The 18,608-nt window shown below is 60.7% G+C and overlaps 2 protein-coding genes across 2 annotated transcripts; one reads left to right on the top strand and one right to left on the bottom strand.

The window, feature by feature from the left end:
* Positions 1 to 670: 670 nt before the first annotated feature.
* On the top strand, positions 671 to 3,522 carry PRSS57 (serine protease 57). Its single transcript, XM_058040627.1, has 4 exons — positions 671 to 823; positions 944 to 1,088; positions 3,003 to 3,263; positions 3,343 to 3,522. The coding sequence occupies exons 1-4, from the start codon at positions 729 to 731 to the stop codon at positions 3,520 to 3,522; spliced, it is 681 nt and encodes a 226-aa protein (XP_057896610.1). The 5' UTR covers positions 671 to 728.
* A 3,712-nt stretch (positions 3,523 to 7,234) lies between these two features.
* On the bottom strand, positions 7,235 to 18,178 carry FSTL3 (follistatin like 3). Its single transcript, XM_058040953.1, has 5 exons — positions 18,121 to 18,178; positions 15,771 to 15,956; positions 10,162 to 10,377; positions 8,351 to 8,578; positions 7,235 to 7,287 (listed from the first exon to the last, which is right to left on the bottom strand). The coding sequence occupies exons 1-5, from the start codon at positions 18,176 to 18,178 to the stop codon at positions 7,235 to 7,237; spliced, it is 741 nt and encodes a 246-aa protein (XP_057896936.1).
* Between the last annotated feature and the right edge of the window lie 430 nt (positions 18,179 to 18,608).

Genomic DNA, 18,608 nt, shown 5'->3' with positions numbered 1-18,608 from the left:
GAGAGAGGGGTGGGAAGGGGGCACAGCGCAGCCCCTGTGTCACCCACAGCACTCCCGGGGACACTGAGAGGTGTCCTGGGGCCCCGCTGCTGCCACCTCCCTGCGGAGAGGGGATTCATGGCAGGAAAAAAGGGAATTAGGGCTGAGAAACTGCTCAGCCCCTCATCTCCCACTCTGGGGAAAGCTGCACGGGAGCCCTGAATTGCACAAAGCAGCAGCACCCCGAGGAGGAAGCGGGAGGGAAACGCCCGCCCCCATCCCAAAGCTCAGCCCCTGGGGGGATTTAAGGCCCCCCCAGCCCCAGCAGCCCCAGCAGTGGTGGCAGTGTCCCCTCTCCGTGCCACCATGGTCACAGCTGGGCTCTTCATCCTCGTCCTGCTCCCAGCTCTGGCTCCGGCAGGTAATGAGAGAATTGGGGTGTCAGGGCTCATCCACGGGGTGGGAGACACCAACCCCTGGTGGCCTCCAACCGCCCCCTGCACCCACTGGGCACATCCCAAGGGTGGGAGACACCAACCCTGGCCTCCAACCGCCCCCTGCACCCACTGGGCACATCCCAAGGGTGGGAGACACCAACCCTGGCCTCCAACCGCCCCCTGCACCCACTGGGCACATCCCAAGGGTGGGAGACACCAACCCTGGCCTCCAACCGCCCCCTGCACCCACCAGGCACCCAGGGCAGCCAGATCATCGGGGGCAAGGCTGCAGCCCCCCATTCCCGGCCCTTCATGGCCTCCATCCAGCTGGACGGCGAGCACGTCTGCGGCGGCTTCCTGGTGTGGCCTCGCTGGGTGATGACAGCCGCCCACTGCTTCGTTCCCAGGTGAGCCTTGGCACGCTGTGCCCCCTTCCAGCCACTCAATCTGCCCCCTTTGAGCCCCCCCCGGCCATCCCCCCGTCCCTTGCGGCCACCAGCGCCCTCTGAGCCCCGCCTTGGCCGCAGGCGCAGCCCCTCGGTGCGGGTGGTGCTGGGAGCCCAGCGGCTGCAGGAGCCCGAGGGGTCCCAGCAGATTTTCAGCGTGCTCGAGTCCATCCCTCACCCGCTGTACACCCCCGGTGCCGCGGACAACGACATCCGCCTGCTCCGGGTGAGTCTGCACCGCCGGGAGATGCGTGTCCCATGGCCCCGGGGCGCCAGGAGGGAGCTGGGGTGTTCACAGCCCCAGGAGGGAGGCTGGTTGTCCATGACCCTGGGGCACCTGGAGGAGGTTGGGTGCCCCATGGCCCCAGGAGGGAGATGGGGTGCCCCACACAGCCCTGGGGCACTGGGAAGAGGTTGGGTGTCCACAGCTCTGGAGCACCAGGAGAGAGGTTGGATGCCCACGACCCCAGGACACAAGGAGGAGGTTGGGTGCCCCATGGCCCTGGGGCTCTGGGAGGAGATGGGATGCCCCACGGCCTCAGGGCACTGGGAGGGAGCTGGGGTTGAGTCCTATTCACTCTCCTAGGGCTGCTGAGAGGATAGCCAGGATGGTTGGGAGTGTAGGGTTTAGTGAGGGTGAGGTTATGTAGAGTAGTGAGAGGAGAGCCTTGGAGTGCTTGTGGGAATCAGAAGTGGAATGGCACTAGTCCTGGTTTTATTGTGATTGCTGAGGTGAGGATCAGGCAGGATGTTGGGTGTAGATATTGGCCCTGGGGCACCAGGAGAGAGATTGGATGCCCATGGCCTCAGGGCTTTGAGAGGGAGATTGGGTGCCCCACAACCCCGGAGCACTGGGAGGGAAGTTGTGTGCCCCATGGCCTTGGGAAACCGGGAGGGAGCTGGGGTTGAGTCCTATTCACCCTCCTAGGGCTGCTGAGAGGATAGCTAGGATGGTTAGGAGTGCAGGGTTTAGTGAGGGTGAGGTTATGTAGAGCGGTGTGATTGGGGGGAGTTTTATGATGGTGGATAGAAGGAGGCCAGTGGTGAGAGGAGAGCCTTGGAGCGCTTGTGGGAATCAGAAGTGGAATGGCACTAGTCCTGCTTTTGTTGTGATTGCTGAGGTGAGGATCAGGCAGGATGTTGGGTGTAGATATCGGCCCCAGAGCACCGGGAGGGAGCTGGGATGTCCACGGCCCTGGGAGGGAGGTTGAGGGCCCCACAGCCCTGGGGCTCTGGGAGGGAGCTGGGTGTCCCACCAGCCAGGAGCATTGGGATGAATGGTGGGTGTGCACAACCCTGGAGCACCGGGAGGAGGTTGGATGCCCCATGGCCCCGGGACACCGAGAGGGAGTTTGGGTGCCCCACGGCCCTGAGGCATCGGGAGAAGATGGGGTGCCCCATGGCCCCGGGGCTCTGAGATGAATGTTGGGTGCCCCATGGCCCTGGGGCACTGGAAGGGAGGTTGGACGTCCATGGCCCCAGGGCACTGGGAGGAGGTTGGGTGCCCCACAGCCCCAAAGCACCGGGAGGGAGCTGGGGTGGCTCACAGCCCTGGAGCTCTGAGAGGGAGGTTGGGTGTCCACAGCCCCAGGGCACCAGGAGGGAGCTGGGATGTCCATGGCCCCGGGAGGGAGGTTGGATGTCACAGCCCCAGGACACCGGGAGGGAGATGGAGTGCCCCATGGCCCCTGGACACCAGGAGAAGGTTGGGTGCCCCACGGCCCCAGGGCTCTGGAATGGAGGTTGGGTGCCCCACGGTCTCAGGGCTCTGGAATGGAGGTTGGGTGCCCCACGGTCTCAGGGCTCTGGAATGGAGGTTGGGTGCCCCATGGTCTCAGGACACCAGGAAGGAGCTGGGGTGCCCCACGAGGGCCGAGCCGACACTAGATGTCAGTGCTTCTCTGGAGAAGCAGGACCGCGCCGTGGGGTGTGGTGGAAGCACTGAGGACACACCGACCATGGCCGGGTCAGGTCTCTCCAGCAGACTGGGACCAGTGCAGAGGGTGACAGGGTGGGGGCCCAGCCTCTGTATGAGGACAGGCAGGGCCGGGGGGTCAGCGGGAGCGGTGAGATGAGGCAGGAGCAGCTGGATGGAGGCTCTGCCCCAGCACCAAAGCCACCACAGCCTCGCTGCCCCCAGCTGAACGGGTCGGCCGCGCTGAACGAGTTCGTGAAGCGGATCCGCCTGCCCTGCCCGCACATCGACCTGAAACCCGGCACTGTCTGCACCGTCATGGGCTGGGGGGACACCTCCAACTTCGGGGAGCAGCCCACGGAGCTGATGGAGACCAACACCACCATCGTCAAGAGGAGCCTGTGCCGGACGCTGTGGAGGGGCAAGGTCTCGGCCAACATGCTGTGCGCGGCCAGCCGCAGCACCAGGCTGCAGGGAGTCTGCTCTGTGAGTGCCCCCCGGCCCCTGCCCCTCACTGACCCCTCTGCGGGACCCCCAGATCCCCCTCACACCCCTCATTCTGCAGGGAGACTCCGGGGGACCCCTGGTGCTCAAGGACAAGGTTCATGGCATCGTGTCCTTCTCCGGGGAGAGGTGTGGGGACCGCAGGTTCCCTGACATCTACACCAAGATCTCCAATTACATCGACTGGGTGCATCACGTTGTGCGACGGTTCCGCTCTCAGGAGGGGGGGCTGAAGCCCTAGGATGGGTGGGAACCCTGGGGGCAGCCGGGCTGGGGGAACAGGGGCTGAGATCTCTCATGGGAGGGGAGAAGAGAGCTGGAATTTCCACATCCTCCAGCTCTGGAGGGGCTGGGAACTGATGCTCAGGGCTCCAGGTCAGGGCAGGATCCCCTTTCTGGGGAGTTGTGTACCCCCTAGGCTACACCAGAACCCCCCCGTACATCCTCCTGCTGTGGCAACATTTACCTTCCTCAATAAACCCTCAGTCCCCATCCCACTGCTCCCTCTCTGTGTGTTTTGATCCCTCTGATTGTCCTGGCTGGGTTTGGATGGAGCAGGGGGATGCAGGAGGGAGGGGGGTGAAGACCCTGCCCCAGAGGAGCCAGGATCTGCATCCAGGAGCCAGGATCTGCATCCAGGAGTCAGGATCTGCATCTGGGAGTCAAGATCTGCATCCAGGAGTCAGGATCCACATCTAGGAGTCAGGATCTGCATCTGGGAGTGCAGACCCTGCCCCAGCCTCAATAAACCCTCAGTCCCCATCCCCTGTCTCCCCTGGTGTTTTGATCTTCCTGACTTGTCCTGGATGTGTGTGAATGGATCAGGGGATTGCAGGAGGGAGGGGAGTGCAGGAGCCAGGATCTGCATCCAGGTGCTGCCACCCCAGAGGAGCCAGGATCTGCACCCAGGAGCCAGGATCCACATCCAGGAACCAGGATCTGCATCCAGGAGCCAGGATCTGCATCTGGGAGTCAGGATCTGCATCCAGGAGCCAGAATCCACATCCAGGAGCCAGGATCTGCACCCAGGAGCCAGGATCTGCACCCAGGAGCCAGGATCTGCACCCAGGAGCCAGGATGTGCACCCAGGAGCCAGGATCCACATCCAGGAGCCAGGATCCACATCCAGGAGCCAGGATCTGCACCCAGGAGCCAGGATCCACATCCAGGAGCCAGGATCTGCACCCAGGAGTTCAGGCCCTCCCCCAGAGGAGCCAGGATCCACATCCAGGTGCTGCCACCCCACAACCATCCCCAGCTGCCTTCCCGCCGGGGTGTGGCTCTCCCGTCCCGTCCCGTCCCGTCTCACCCCATCCCGCCCCATCCTGTTCCATCCCGTCCCTCCCCGCCGCTCGGCGTGACCCCCCAAAGAGGGGGAACCGCAGAGGGGAACCACAGACACCCCCCGAGGGCAGGCGGGCTCGCAGCTGCGCTGGGTCCCGGCGGGAGCCTCGCCCGCCTCCCCCGCCGGTGCCCGCCGTGACCGGAGCCGTGCGCTGAGACACGCGTGGCTCTGCCCGCTGTCTCCGGGGACAGACCCAGCCCCCGTTCCCTGCCCCCCTGGCTGTTTGTTTTTATTTTTTTTAATCTGCAAATTGCTGGCGCAAATTGCCGCGGCTTGCCGCAGGGCCCTGCGCAGGGGGACAGGAGATGCCCGTGGCTTTGGGGACGTCCGGCAGATGATAAATCCCTGCTGGGGATATTCCAAAGAATCCCCCACGTCGCAGTGGGGTGCTGGCAGTGCCAGCGTGGGGCACGGACCCCCTGGAATGCCGGCACAGCGCTGCCAGCCCCAGGGCACCCGCGCTGGCAGCGAGCCTGCTGAGCCGGCGCCTTGTCCCGGCTTGTCCCAGACCACCCAAAAACCGGTGGGAAGGCGGCGCCTGACTCACAGCCGTGTTTTGGAAGCTGAAATCTCCCGCTCATCATCATCATCACCATCACAGGAGCTGCCGTTGCCGCCGCAGCCCGTGCCCGCGGGCTGGGCACGGAGCCAGCGCCAGCTCCGGGCACCGAACCCTGCGGCGGGGCAGCACCGGGGGCAGGAAGCGCCGTGCAGGAGCCCAGGCCACACACCGGGGCCTGTGGGATCATTATTACCATTAAAAAGGTCCTTATTTATCCCTGTGTACGTTAAGCAGTCGCAGGGGGCTCCATTGCCATCCTGCCGGCCAGGGAGAAGGGGAGGGGGCTCATGGCTGGAGCCAGGCTAAGGTGCCTGGAAAGGCACCCAGAAAAGCACCTGGAAAGGCACCTAGAAAGGCACCTAGAAAGGCACCTAGAAAGGCACCTGGAAAAGCACCTGGAAAAGCACCTGGAAAGGGATGGGCAGTGTTTTGAGAACTCCCAAATACCCACCGCCAAAAACAGGGGGATGCTGATGAGCTGGGTGAGCACAGAGGGGACGCAGCAGAACCCCCCCATGCCCACCCTGGGTGTCTGAGATGACTTTTCCAAGCTCAATGGTTCTCTGTGATGGCTCTGGGGGGATCGGCCGGGGGTCAGGGCTGTGCCACACCGCCCCTCAGCACAGGGGATCCGGCTGCAGTTCCTGTGGAGCTCAGCACGCCAAGCCGCAGGCTGCTGCCCGGGAAACATCCCACATCGGGACCCAATTACCGGCAGGAATTGTTTTGTGAAATACCAAACCCTCATGGCACGGCGCGAGATTGGGAACAGATTTATCTGCCGGGCTCTTCCCCGCTCTCCCCTTCCCTCCCACTGCTGGAGCTGGAAAAGCCCAGCGTGGAGCTGGAGCTGATGGGATGCAGCTCCTCAAGGTTGTGGGGGGCTCCCCACATCCCCAAACCCTCGTGTGGATGCATAGCCCCAAGGAGAACAAAGTTTCCTGCAACCCCAGAACCCGCCAACAAAACCAGACACACAGCACTGTTTATTCTGGTTTTTAATTGCAATCCAAATCATAGCACAGCCGTAAAATGCCCCAACAATATGGAATAGGGAATGTGGATGTTCCCAAAGCATCTACCTCGGGGGTCAGAACCCAGTCATACAAAAATAGAAAATAAGGTATTTTTATATATAATATATATATGATATTTATATAAAGTCAAGAGCTTTTTTGGTGTCAGAGCTGAGCTGGTATTTACACAGGTGACAACGGAAGAAATGAGAGAAGGAGTGAAAATAAATACAGGTGTGGGCAGAGCAGGGGGTGCAGGTCCTGGGGGGGGGACAGGGCCAGCTCCCCTTTGTGCCCAAAGCTGTTCTGGCAGGGATTAGGGGGGCTGGGGGCAGCTGCCATGGATGATGGGCGCTAGTAGGGGGACAATTGTGCCCCCCAGGCAGGGCTGCCACTGTCCCAGCCCTCCAGGCACTGGCATCACCTCCAAAGCTGGTGGGAGCCTGGTCTGAACGGGCCTAGGAAAAAAACCTAAACTGAAATCCACTTAAAACCCAAACTGAAATCCATTTGAACACACACGTGCTGAAACTTTAGGAGACAACAACCTAGATATGTTTTTATATATATATATATATATATATATAAAAATATATATCTATCTCTCTCCAATCTGCTGCAGCGTGCACTGCCTTTCCTGCCACTGGCAGCTGGGGCCGAGCCCCTCGGGGAAGGCGAAAGTGCAGATTCCCTCTAGACCTTGAGCTCCTGGCCAGAAACGTCAGCAGAGTACCGAGAATTCATCCAAAAATAAATAGGCCCGGGGCTGCTGGCCAAGGACACGTGGGGGGAGCCCACGGACACCCCTCCGCACTGCCCTGGCAGCAAAGGAGGGCACCAGAGCATCCCTGGGCACCTCGAGCCCCCTTCCCCTGCTCCCTGGCTGGCAGGATGGGAATGGAGCCCCCTGCGACTGCTTAACATACACAGGGATAAATAAGGATCATTTTAAATCTTAATAAATATCAGGTATATGGTTTGTACAATATACACATAATGCCCCTGTCTCCCAGCTCGGCCGAGGGACGATTCACACGTAGTTCTCCTCCACGCTGTCCGTCTCTGCAGAGAACTTGGCAGCAGCTGGAAACAGAGGAAAGCGGTGAGGGGAGTGTTGTTGGGGAAGATGAAACAGGAAAGCCTTATAAATATGATTGTCTGGCAAAAGATTTTGAGAATATAGAAACTATAAGCGAGATGGAAATGAAAGCAAGATTTGGGATCCCTTAGTTACTGAACAACGGGAAAACAATGGTGTGGCTGGCTGAAGATGATATCTTTTTGATGAAAAAATTCCCTCTGCTTGCAGGCAGCTCCAAGGGTCAGAGCAGACCCTACAGTTTGGCAGAAGGGGCCCAAAGAGGAGTTTTTAGGGTTTAAAATGTAACACAGTATGGTAATGTAATGATTCTTATAGGCTGTATGTAAACGCTATAGGATTTGTATCTTGTACTAGATTGGTTAGTGAGAATCAGAATATTCAACACAGAAGAAGATTTATTGTATTCTAACAGGAACTTCACTCTCTTGCCCCTTTTACTCTCTCACCCTCTCATCCTCTCTCCCCCTCTCTCCTCTCAGTCCTGCTCTGAGCTGTGCCTGGCAGCTCCCAGCAGGGCCCTGCACTTGGCCCTTTGCAATAAACCCCAAGTTCCACAACCAGAAGAAGATTTATTGTATTGTAACAGGAACCTCGTCCTGTTTTACTCTCTCTTTACCCTCTTTACCCTTCCTCACTCTCTCATCTCTTTACCATGCTCTTGCCTTCTCTCTCTTTACCCCTCTCTCCTCTCAGGCCTGCTCCGAGCTGTGGCTGCAGCTCCCAGCAAGGCCCTGCACCCAGGCCCTTTGCAATAAACGCCAAATTCCAAGACCAGAAGAAGATTTATTGTATTATAACAGGAACCTCACTCTCTTATCCTCTTTACCACTCTCTTTCCCTCTCTTTCTCTCTCTCGGGCCTGCTCTGAGCTGTGCCTGGCAGCTCCCAGCAGCGCCCTGCACTCGTCCCTTTGCAATAAACCCCAAATTCCACCACCTGGCTGCAGAGATCTCTCCTCTCCATCCCTCCCGACCTCCTCCAGGGTGTGAGGGGTGGGCAGGGGCTGGGGGCCCGTTCTTGCCTCCCCCTGCCCTCCCTGCTCACCTGAGCAGCTGCCGTAGTGGCGCACGCCGATGGAGCGGCCGCGGTGGCAGGTGGCACGCCGCAGGTGGCACGCCGACGGGTAGGTGACGTTGTTGTTGCCACACAGGGCACGGTCCAGGCTGGTGGGCTCGGGGCAGGGCGCTGTCCGGCACATCACGCAGTGGGCACTGCCCGTCTGGTCCACCACGCAGGTGTGTGTGCCAGGGCACACCACGCTGGAGCAGGACTCTGCGGGGAAGCAGTGTTGGAGTGATCCCAGGGATGGCCATGCCCTTCCCACAGCTTTGGGTATCACCTCAGGGTTACCCCATGCCATTCTCACAGCTATTTCACCCCTGAAATATTTCACAGCTATTATATCTCACAGCTACTTCACTCCAGGCAGGCTTTGGGCACCACCCCAGGGTCACCCCATGCCGGCTTTGGGCATCACCCCAAGATCACCCCATGCCCTTCTCAGAGCTTTGGGCATCACCCCAGGGTCACCCCATGCCCTTCTCACAGCTACTTCACCCCTGGCAGGCTTTGGGCATCACCCCATGCCCTTCTCACAGGCTTTGGGCATCACCCCAGGGAAACCCAGTCCCCTCCCTCCTCTTGCTGCCAGGGCACAGAGCAGAGCCACAGAGCCCTGATCTCCCACCAGAGCTGCTCCCAAGGGCAGGGGCTGGCAGGGGCCGGCATCCTGAGCCCCTGGATGACCTCGAGTCCGCAGGCTCAGCCCTGGCCAGAGCTCTGCCAGGCGGGAGGAGCCGAGGCCCAGCTGCAGCAGAGCGGGGCTGAGCCCACGCAGGTGCCTTGGCAGGGAGCAGCAGCCACTGGGGCCAGGCTGGCAGCTGCCGTGCTGGCCCCGGCGAGAGGGAAGGGCAGGGTCACCCTGGAGCAGAGCCAGAGCTGGAACGAGGGCTCACAGGGGTGGAGGGAGCCTGAGCAGCAGCACCAGAGCCCCTGCACAGGGGAGGGTGGAGGTTCACGCACCCCCATCGTCCCTCCACCCTCCTCTCTTTCCCTGATGGATTGGAAGATTTGGCATCTGCAGCTCTCCCAGCTCCCATTTCTTGCCCCACGTTTCCCAGAGCTCGGCAGGCAAAGCCTTCCAGAAAGGAGGGCTGGAAAAATAACCCTAATCCTTCTGACAGCTCTTGGCAGGGCTGGGTGGATCGCTGCACGCTTTACAACAGAGGAAAAAAAAAATAGGGGCTTGACGTTTGTAAATGACATTTTAGGGACTGTTACTGCTCAGCCTGAGGCAAGGCCAAACCCCATTGCACCAACAAGCTGCAGTGTCCCCTCAAGGGACAGTGAGACCCATGTCCTGCAGGGACCTGTATCAGGACAGTGTTGCAGACAACTTTTAGGAAAAATCCTTTCCTTAGGAGGAAGGATTGAAGCTAAGAGGCCTCAGGAACAAAATGTAAACGTTGATTATCTGCTGTGGAATGCAACAGGTGCATCTGGGATTGGTCTCATGTGGTTGTTTCTAATTAATGGCCAATCACAGTCAGCTAGCTTGGACTCTCTGTCCGAGACACAAGCCTTTGCTATTAACGATTTCTTTTTCTATTCTTAGCTTAGCTAGCCTTCTGATGAAACCTATTCTTCTATTCTTTTAGTATAGTTTCAATGTAATATATATCATAAAATAATAAATCAAGCCTCTGAAACATGGAGTCACATCCTCATCTCTTCCCTCAACCTGAGACCCCTGTGAGCACGGTCAGAGGACAGATCCTCCCTCTTTGTCCCACAGGGAATGGGGACAGGACAGGGGCAGGATGGGGATGGGACGCAGAGGGGATAGAGGCACCTACTTTTGCATTTCCCCTGGTACATCACTTCGAGGTCGGGGTGGTCTCTGCACTTGGCTGTCAGCAGGTCACACTCATCCCGGTAGGTGTAGCCGTCGGAGCCGCAGACCTGCAGCTTGCGGGGCAGGCTGGAGCAGTCGGGGGCACAGGCGCACTGGGGCCGCCCGTGCTTCATCTTGCACACCTTGTCGGGGCCGCACACCACGCCCTCGCAGCTCTCTGGGGACAGAGGGCAGCACGGCGTGAGCGGCTGGCACCCGCCGGGGCAGGCACCAGTGTGGCACCGAGTGGGACAGGGCGTCCCCAAAGCCCTGCCCCAGGGTGTGACACCGAGCAGGACAGGGTATCCCCTTTATGGTCCCCAACACCCCTGCCCCACAGTGTGACACTGAGTAGGACAGGGTGTCCCCTTTATGGTCCCCAACACCCCTGCCTCACAGTGTGACACCGAGCAGGACAGGGTGTCCCCTTTGTGGTCCCAACACCCATGCCCCACAGTGTGACACCAAGCAGGACAGGGTGTCCCCTTTATGGTCCCAAACACCCCTGCCCCATAGTGTGACACTGAGCAGGACAGGGCATCCCCCTTGTCATTCCCAACACCCCTGCCTTGCCCCAGAATGTGACACCAAGCAGGACAGGGTGTCCCCCTTGTAGTCCCCAATACCCCTGCCCCAGAATGTGACACCAAGTGGGACAGGGAGTCTCCCTCATGGTCCCCAACACCCCTGCCCCACAGTGTGACACCAAGCAGGACGGGTGTCCCCCTCAAGGTCCCCAACGCCCCTGCCCCACAGTGACACACCACAGGGTGTCCCCTCATGGTCCCCAAACACCCCTGCCCCACAGTGACACACCACAGGGTGTCCCCTCAAGGTCCCCAACGCCCCTGCCCCACAGTGACACACCACAGCGTGTCCCCTCATGGTTCCAAACACCCCTGTCCCACAGTGACACACCACAGGGTGTCCCCCTCATGGTCCCCAACGCCCCTGCCCCACAGTGACACACCACAGGGTGTCCCCCTCATGGTCCCCAAACACCCCTGCCCCACAGTGACACACCACAGGGTGTCCCCCCCGTGGTCCCAAACACCCCTGCCCCACAGTGACACGCCACAGGGTGTCCCCTCATGGTCCCAACGCCCCTGCCCCACAGTGACACGCCACAGGGTGTCCCCCCCGTGGTCCCCAACGCCCCCCGGGTCAGGCCAGCGTGCTGGGCCCAGCTGTCCCAGCAGCATCTGGATGTGCTCAGGCCCGGAGCAGGAGCAGCTCCTTGGCTGCAGCTCTGTGAATCCTCCCGTGCTCGCCCCAGCCGGAGCCCCGGAGCTCAGCACCGCTCACTCCTTCCCATCTATTTATTCTTTGGAAGGAGACGTTTCTTTTTCTTGTGCAATGGAAAAAAAAATCCATCTCTGAAGGCCCTGCAGAAGGAGCCGGGCTCAGGGAGCTGCCGGGGCGATGGGAATGCCGCTGCTCCCTGCACACAATGCCCGGCCCTGTCTCGCTCCCCAACTGCAGCACAAGAGCAGCAGCAGCAGCCAGAGCTGCTCCCCACACAGGCAGATGCTTTGTCCCCCCCAGGTCACCTCCAGGCCAGCGTGGGGGCCAGGCCCAGGGGGTGCTGCCAGTGCCCCAGGGCTGTGCCCACGCTGGCGGGGCTGGCAGCTCCAGCCAGGGGCCCAGGCTGCTGTGCAAGGACAGGCAAAGAGGTCAGCAGCAGGGATTTTCCTTTAGATCCCCCTTTGCCACCTAAAACACTCCCGTCCCTCACCCCAAAAATGCCCCCATAGCTCTCCATAGGACACGGGCACTGCCACCTAAAGCACAGCCTCAAAAACGCCCCCATAGCTCCCCACAGGACACAGGCACTGCCACCTAAAGCACAGCTCCAAAAACGCCCCCATAGCTCCCCATAGGACACGGGCACTGCCACCTAAAGCACAGCCCCAAAAACGCCCCCATAGCTCCCCACAGGACACAGGCACTGCCACCTAAAGCACACATATCCCTCACCCCAAAAATGCCCCCATAGCTCCCCATAGGACACAGGCACTGCCACCTAAAGCACAGCCCCAAAAATGCCCCCATAGCTCCCCACAGGACACAGGCACTACCACCCTAAACACACACATCCCTCACCCCAGAAATGCCCCCAGAGCTCCCAGACACTGCCACCCAAAGCACACCCCCAAAAATGCCCCCATAGCTCCCAGGACACAGGCACCTAAAGCACACATATCTCTCACCCCAAAATGCCCCCATAGCTCCCCATAGGACACGGGCACTGCCACCCTAAAACAAAAACATCCTTCACCCCAAAAACGCCCCCACAGCTCCCAGGAGCTGCCACCTAAAGCACACACATCCCTCACTCCAAAATGCCCCCCATAGCTCCCCACAGGACACAGGCACTGCCACCTAAAGCACACACATCCCTCACCCCAAAAACGCCCCCACAGCTCCCAGGAGCTGCCACCTAAAGCACACACATCCCTCACCCCAAAACACTCCCATAACTCCCAGGCACTGCTGGGACTGAAGGGCAGCACCAAAATGATTCCCAAAATGGGGATTCACCCCAGCAAAAAGGATCCCCACAGCCAGGGCGTGTGCTGGGAGCTCTGGGAGGCACACAGGCGGATTTCACACACATCCCTCACCCCAAAAATGCCCCCACAGCTCCCCATAGGACACAGGCACTGCTGGGACTGCAGGGCAGGACCCAAGGGATTCCCAAAATGAGGATTCACCCCAGCAAAAAGGATCCCCACAGCCAGGGCGTGTGCTGGGAGCTCTGGGAGGCACACAGGCAGATTTCCCTGTGGGACATGGGCCACCTTAGCAGGAGGGGGAGAAAGACAAACAGGAGGATGAGGAGAAGAAAAAGGAAGAAGGAGAAATTCCCTGTGTGCTTGGCCCAGCTGTCCCTGGGGGAAATTCCCTGCTGGGAAACACTTTCCCGTTTTGCTCCCTGATCTTCATAGCTGGGGGCTGTCCCAGGGAAGAGAAGGATGAGACTGGGGGACCCCAGGACAGAACAGGGCATCTCCATGTCCCAATGAGATTTGGGGACACCAGAGCAGAACAGAGCACCTCCACACCCCAAAGCTGCCACAACAAAAAAGACCCTGTCACCCTCCACTGTGAGATGCTGCCAGCAGTGCAGAATCCAATCATCCCGACCATCCCAGCAAGGGACACTTTGGAGCAGTTGGAAAATCCACCCGTGACCCCAGCCCTGCTCTGGGTCCTCCAGGGGGGACACCGTGTCCCCAGCAGCTGGAGCCAGGAATTTCACCTCCCCCCAGAGACCCATTTGAGGGGCCCCCAGGGTCAGGCCAGCACCATCCCCGGCCCGTTTTATCCTGGAGTAACCTCTCCCAGCCTCACAGCTCCTCCGAGCGAGGCCTCTGGAGCCTGGTGAGGAGCAGCACCAGCTCCATCTGGATGGGACAGGCAGGGGCTGCCTGGGGGTGGGGGGGTGTGGTGCACGTGCTGGCCAGGCTCTCCTGTGGTTTCCTCCAAGATCTTGGTGCCAAACGCCAAAAAACCACAAGGAATCACAGCCCACAGCATGGTCAGCCCTCCCTGGGTCCCCCAAACGCCAACAAATCCCTGGAATCACAGTCCCCACCATGGTCTGGGGCCACTGGGTTCCCCCAGATCCCAACAAACCCCAGGAACCGCAGCTCCCACCATGGTCTGTGGCCACTCTCAACCCTCCCTGGGTCCCCCAAACTCCAACAGAGTCCAGGAACCACAGCCCACAGCATGGTCAGCCCTCCCTGGGTCCCCCAAATTCCAATAAACCCCAGGAACCACAGTCCCAACCATGGTCTGGGGCCACTGGGTTCCCCCAGATCCCAAAAAAACACCAGGAACCACAGTCCCAACCATGGTCTGTGGCCACTCTCAGCCCTCCCTGGGTCCCCCAAACACCAAAAAACCCCAGGAACCACAGCCCACAGCATGGTCTGTGGCCACTGGGTACCCCAAACTTCAACAAACCCCTGCAATCACAGTCCCTAGCATGGTCTGTGGCCACTTGGTCCCCCATATTCCAGCAAACTCCAGGAACCTCAGCCCCCAGCATGGTCTGTGGCCACTGGGTCCCCCAAACTTCAACAAACCTCAGGAATCACAGCCCCACCATGGTCTGTGGCCACTCTCAGACCTCCCTTGGTCTCATATTCTAACAAACCCCAGGAACCACAGCCCCCACCATGGTCTGTGGTCACTTTCAGCCCCCCCTGGGTCCCCCAAATCCCCCAAACTCCAACAAACCCAGGAATCATAGCCCCCACTACAGTCTGTGGCCACTCTCAGCCCTCCCTGGGTCTCCCAAAGTCCAACAAACCCAGGAACCACAGCCCCCACCATGATCAGCCCTGCCTGGGTCCCCCAAATTCCAATAAACCCCAGGAACCTCAGCCCCTACCATGGTCTGTGGTCACTTTCAGCCCTCCCTGGGTCCCCCAAATTCCAATAAACCCCAGGAACCTCAGCCCCCACCATGGTCTGTGGTCACTTTCAGCCCTCCCTGGGTCCCCCAAATTCCAATAAACCCCAGGAACCTCAGCCCCCACCATGGTCTGTGGTCACTCTCAGCCCTCCCTGCGTCCCCCAAACCCCTGGCAGAGATAAGTGAGGTGAGTGCAGACTGATGGTTGAGGGCTGCCTGTCCTCAGACACTTTTTCTCCAGCCCAGGGGAGCCCCTGGAGAGGGTCCCAGTGCTCCCAACTCCCTCCAAGCAGGGATGGGGACGGGGCCAGGATCTCGCTCAGCTTTTAGCTGGCACAGTGAGCAGCAGGATGGGCTTGAGGAGCTGCCATTGCAGCAGCGCTGAGCGGTGTGGGGAGCTGGGGGAAGTGGTTTGGTTAAAAACCTTCTTTTTTTTTTTTCTTTTTTTTTTTTCCCCCTTTAAGCAAATAACAACATGACCTTCCCAAGCCCTGCTCCTGCCTCCTGCGGGCAGCAGGTCCTGGAGCTGTTCTCACACAGCCACGCAAGGGCTGGAGGAGCCGCGGCTCCGGCACACGCCAAAACATCTGGCGGGGCTGGAACTCACAGCTGGAGAGTTTCCACTTTGTGGAACTGCCCGTTACATAAAGCCATTTCACACACGCGCTGGGAGGAGCGAGGGGCAGCCGAGGGGAAGGAGAAATGGATCTCTTTTTTTTTTTTTTTTCCCCCTTCAGAGAAAAAAACCTGACCAAGTTTCCTTGTGAGCAGGGGAGGGAGGCCCCAGCACAGAGGGGTTAACTCGGGAACAGTCAGCTCCAGATCCTCTCCCTGCACTTGGCTGCCCGGCCAAGACCTGGGTCATGCATCCCTCTCTCCGCTGGGAGAGCAACTAAAATACACTCAAAAACCAGGGAGCAGCTGAGGGACACGGGCTGTCCCGCCAGCCCTGCTCCACAGCAGCATCCAAGCAGGAGCTGCAGCAGCAGGAGCGTGGGGTCAGCACTCCCTGGGGTCCCTGTGCTGCCCCAGACCACCAAGGAGAGCCCTTCTGGTGAGGGTTCTGTGCTGCTGCATCACCCTCAGCTGCATTATTGCCCCCGGGGCTCCACACATTCCCCACAGCAGCCCCCCGAGCTCGTCACCTTTGCAGGGGTGGCAGGTGACCAGCCCCAGGAAGCCCAGCAGGCTGATCTTGTTGCCTGGGTAGGTGTAGTTGGACCAGGCCACGTCCACGTTGCCGTTGGCGCAGCATTCCTCCCACGTCACGCCCGTCTTGAGGATCATGGTGCACTTGGCCTCCTTGCCCTGCTGCAGCCAGCAGATTCCACCTGTGGAGAGGGCAGAGGGTGAGGGATCCCCTGTGCTGCCAGGACCCCAGAGAAGGGCAGAGGGTGAGGGGTCCCTGTGCTGCCAGGACCCCTGAGAAGGGCACAGGGTGAGGGATCCCTGCAGAGGGTGAGGAATTCCTGATGTGCCAGGACTCCTGAGAAGGGCACAGGGTGAGGGATCCCTGCAGAGGGTGAGGAATTCCTGCTGTGCCAGGACCCCTGAGATGGGCAGAGGGTGAGGGATCCCTGCAGAGGGTGAGGAATTCCTGCTGTGCCAGGACCCCTGAGAAGGGCAGAGAGATCCTGGCTGTGGCTGGAGCAGAGGCACAGGGATTACTCCGATGCCTGAGACAAACTGGGGAATGTAGAGATGCTCAGTGCTGGCACGAGGTCTGTCCCAGAGCAGGCATCTCCAAGGGTCCCTGCCATGGCCACTCAGTGCCCCCATGGCCACCCCAAAGCTGCTGCCAGCCCTGTCCTGCCAACAGAATCCAAATCCAGCACTTGGACCACAGGGATGGACCAGTTACCCCAGCACTCCCCGTGATGGATGCTCTGGGAGATGCCCAGCTTGCCAGCCAGGATCTGGGCTTGTGGCTTGCCTCTGTGCCCAATTCCTGCCTGGCCCCACAGCCAGGGGGTCCCAGACAGAGCGGCACAGGGATTGCCCCAGAGCCTGAGACAAACTGGGGAACCCAGAGACACTCTGTGCTGGCTCCTGTCAGTGGGTGGCTGCTGTGAGGGCTGGGTGGCATCTCCTGGCATGTGCACAGCTGGATGGAACTGTTCCCTGACACAGGAGCCCGACACCCACGGCCTCTGCAAGGAGCATCTGAGCCAGTGGCTGGGGCACAGGGCACTTGCCCCAGCCCTCGGGTCTGGCACTGCTCCCTCTGACTCAAAAGCCTGTTTGTTCCGTGACCCACCAGCGAATCAGTTAGAAAAAAAAAAAAAAAAAAAGAAAGAAAAAAAATTTTCTTTCTTTTTTCTTTTTTTTTTTTTTTTCGTGAGTGATTTCTTTGCAATTTCCGCCTCTGCAAACCAGCCTCTTGTGACGCTTATTTGGGTTCGTGCTCTCATTAGCTGTGCCTGAGGTTTGCTAAACGGCGAGAGATGGAAGGGAGGGAGGGATTGGGGGCAGGGACGGGTCCTGCGCTGCCAGGCGGGAGTCGCTGCCCTCCTCAGCAGGATTCACCCGGCTCCAAAGCGGAGCCCGTCCCTGCCCTAAACCCCTTGTGCCTCTCTTTGCCCCCATTCACACGATTCTGGCGCGGTCACAAGCCCAGCATGGAGCAAAGCCCCGGGGATCAGCGCCCGCACACCTCGGGCAGCTCCAACACGCGGGTTTATCCTGCACGGGTTTATCCACTTGGTTTTCCGAGCTCCATCTCCCGTTACAACACCCGCTCCCCACGGAACATTCAGCACCGTGCGAAGGGAAGGTGGAAACTCCAAATCCGCTGCGGGGACACCGGAGATGGGAAGGGCTGGCAGAGCCCCGCTCCGGTGTCACCGGAACCGGGAGGGTCCAAGCTCCGAACTCCCCACGCCACCACTCCCGGCCCGTCCCACCGGGGACACGCAGCCCGGTAACGGGGATCCCCCGGGACACACACACACACACACACACACCGGCCGCGGGATGTCCCGATCGCCGCCATCCGGGACGCGGCTGCGGCACCGGGCGGGACCCGCCCGACAGAGGGGACACCGGAGCGGCACCGGCGGGCACCCGGCAGCCGCCGCTCCGCCCGGTAAAAAAATAAAAACCCGGGGGAACGGGACATTGGAACCCGGGGGGGGACGGGACATCGGAACCGGGGAGCACGGGACATCGGAACCGGGGGGGACGGGACATCGGAACCGGGGGGGACGGGACATCGGAACCGGGGGGGACGGCACATCGGTGCCCGGGGGGGACGGCACATCGGAACCGGGGGGGACGGCACATCGGAACCGGGGGGGACGGGACATCGGAGCCCGGGGGGGACGGGACATCGGAGCCCGGGGGGGGACAGCACATCGGAGCCCGGGGCTGCCACCCCATAACGGCGTCGCGACCCCGGGCCCGGCCGCCCCCAGCCCGAGCACCTGCCGGCGGCAGCGGCGTTACCGGACGGACGGACAGACGGACGGAGTGCAGCGGGACCCCCGTGTGCCTTACCGTGCGCGGCGGCGGGGCTGCAGAGCGCCAGCAGGCAGAGCGCCAGCCGCAGCGGCATGGCCGGGCCGGGCGGGGACGGGCCGGGACGGGCCGGGGCGCTCCGGTGACCGGTGACCTGTTGCTGTGTGTGTGTGTGTGAGGCGGCGGCGAGACCGAGCGAGCTATAAAGCGGCGGGGCGGCGTGAATCACCGGGCGGGGCGGCGCGGGGGGGGCCGGGGCGGGGGCAGCGGCGGGGGAGTCGGGGGGCAGCGAGGGGGATGAGAGCGGGGGGAGGAGAGATCGGCACTGAGTGGGTGGGTGGGCGTGGGGGTCGTGTCCGTGTGTCGTGTCCGTGTGTCGTGTCCGTGTGTCCCGCCGGCACTGGGATGGCTCGGGGGTGGTTTGGGGGTGCTCTCAGTGGAGCGGAGCAGAGCGGTGTCTGTGCACACCCCGAGGTGTGGGGGACCCCAGAGCGCTCCCCTGCCCGTCCCTGCCCTCCCCTGCCCGA

The sequence above is a fragment of the Melospiza georgiana genome, chromosome 26 (assembly GCF_028018845.1).
Source record: "Melospiza georgiana isolate bMelGeo1 chromosome 26, bMelGeo1.pri, whole genome shotgun sequence".
Lineage (NCBI taxonomy): Eukaryota > Metazoa > Chordata > Aves > Passeriformes > Passerellidae > Melospiza > Melospiza georgiana.
Note: the sequence above shows the minus strand (reverse complement) of the source record. Positions and strands in the feature narration are given on the sequence as shown.

Coding starts and splice junctions, on each gene's coding strand:
- PRSS57 (XM_058040627.1), top strand. CDS start 729: ATGGCCTCCATCCAGCTGGACGGCGAGCACGTCTGCGGCGGCTTCCTG. Junction 824..943: donor GCCCACTGCTTCGTTCCCAG/GTGAGCCTTGGC, acceptor CCTTGGCCGCAG/GCGCAGCCCCTCGGTGCGGG. Junction 3,264..3,342: donor GGCTGCAGGGAGTCTGCTCT/GTGAGTGCCCCC, acceptor CTCATTCTGCAG/GGAGACTCCGGGGGACCCCT.
- FSTL3 (XM_058040953.1), bottom strand. CDS start 18,178: ATGCCGCTGCGGCTGGCGCTCTGCCTGCTGGCGCTCTGCAGCCCCGCC. Junction 15,957..18,120: donor CAGCCCCGCCGCCGCGCACG/GTAAGGCACACG, acceptor CCCTCTCCACAG/GTGGAATCTGCTGGCTGCAG. Junction 7,288..8,350: donor CCACTACGGCAGCTGCTCAG/GTGAGCAGGGAG, acceptor CTCTGTTTCCAG/CTGCTGCCAAGTTCTCTGCA.